Genomic DNA, 962 nt, shown 5'->3' with positions numbered 1-962 from the left:
GCAAAAAACCCAGCTAAGAAATAGCCTGGAAATATTAGAAAAATTAAAACAAAATAAAATAAAATAAAAAACACCAAAAAAGCTCACATAAAAGCAACTAAACAATGGCACTTCATGGTACTGAAGAGGAAAGAATAATGAATGGGAGTAAATCACTCTCTACTAACTACCAGAAATCACAAGCCACGCTAAATGCTGGCACAAACAGACGAAATTTTGTTAAGATCAGAATAATCAGAAAAGAAGACTAGCACTTAATTTTCATAGCACTCCTAATACGAACAGTAAAAAACAAACAAAGGTTCTGCTATAAAGTAAAATAGTCAGAAGATCCGCATCTGTGAAGAAAACTATGGGAATTACTAGCCAGTGAAACAGGCTGAGTTGTTCTATGAACCATTGAGGCTGCACAGATCGTACAATGATCAAATTCCTCCAGTCTTTCCCATCTTAGAAAAACTAGTATTTCTCTTGTCTACAGGCTGATTTTAATCTCTCCCCTTTCCCTCGCCCCCCAATTCATAGAAATTTAGCAGTTTTGGGATTTCCTGCACTCTGTCAGATCTGACAAACTGAAAAAGAGATTCAAAAATTACTGCCAGCAAGGACAGACAGACCAGCTCCGATATTACAAAGAACTACTACAAAAATACAGTAAAAAAATACAACTAAAACAACTGAGGAACTTCATTATAATTTTCTAACAGTAATGCTCTAAAATCAGTCTGAAAATAACAGAAATTTACCTCTGTTTTCTTCCTCTCTGTTGACGAGGTTGATCTTCTTGAGGATATCTGAAAATGTCCTGAAAAATGGGCTCATACTTCTTAAAAATTACTGCAGAAACTGTAAAGTTTCTCTCTAATCGCTCAGTTCGTTCTCTGAATTGGGAGGGCAGATTTGCCATGTCTTCCCACTTTTTCATCTTGTTAAAAAACTCGATCAAGCTGAAAATACCAAAC

The 962-nt window shown here is 35.6% G+C and overlaps 1 protein-coding gene across 1 annotated transcript in view; it reads right to left on the bottom strand.

Moving 5' to 3' along the window:
• RBL2 (retinoblastoma-like 2) overlaps nucleotides 1–943 on the bottom strand; it is a 21,130-nt gene extending 20,187 nt beyond the window's left edge. Inside the window, exon 1 of the mRNA XM_009701457.1 lies at nucleotides 747–943. Within this exon, the coding sequence (XP_009699759.1) occupies nucleotides 747–925 (179 nt within the window). The 5' untranslated portion in view covers nucleotides 926–943. The remainder of the gene's footprint in view (nucleotides 1–746) is intronic.
• Between the last annotated feature and the right edge of the window lie 19 nt (nucleotides 944–962).

The sequence above is a fragment of the Cariama cristata genome, unplaced genomic scaffold, assembly GCF_000690535.1.
Source record: "Cariama cristata isolate BGI_N322 unplaced genomic scaffold, ASM69053v1 scaffold42085, whole genome shotgun sequence".
In the NCBI taxonomy this organism is placed as follows: domain Eukaryota; kingdom Metazoa; phylum Chordata; class Aves; order Cariamiformes; family Cariamidae; genus Cariama; species Cariama cristata.
This window is presented reverse-complemented; position numbering and strand designations above follow the sequence as displayed.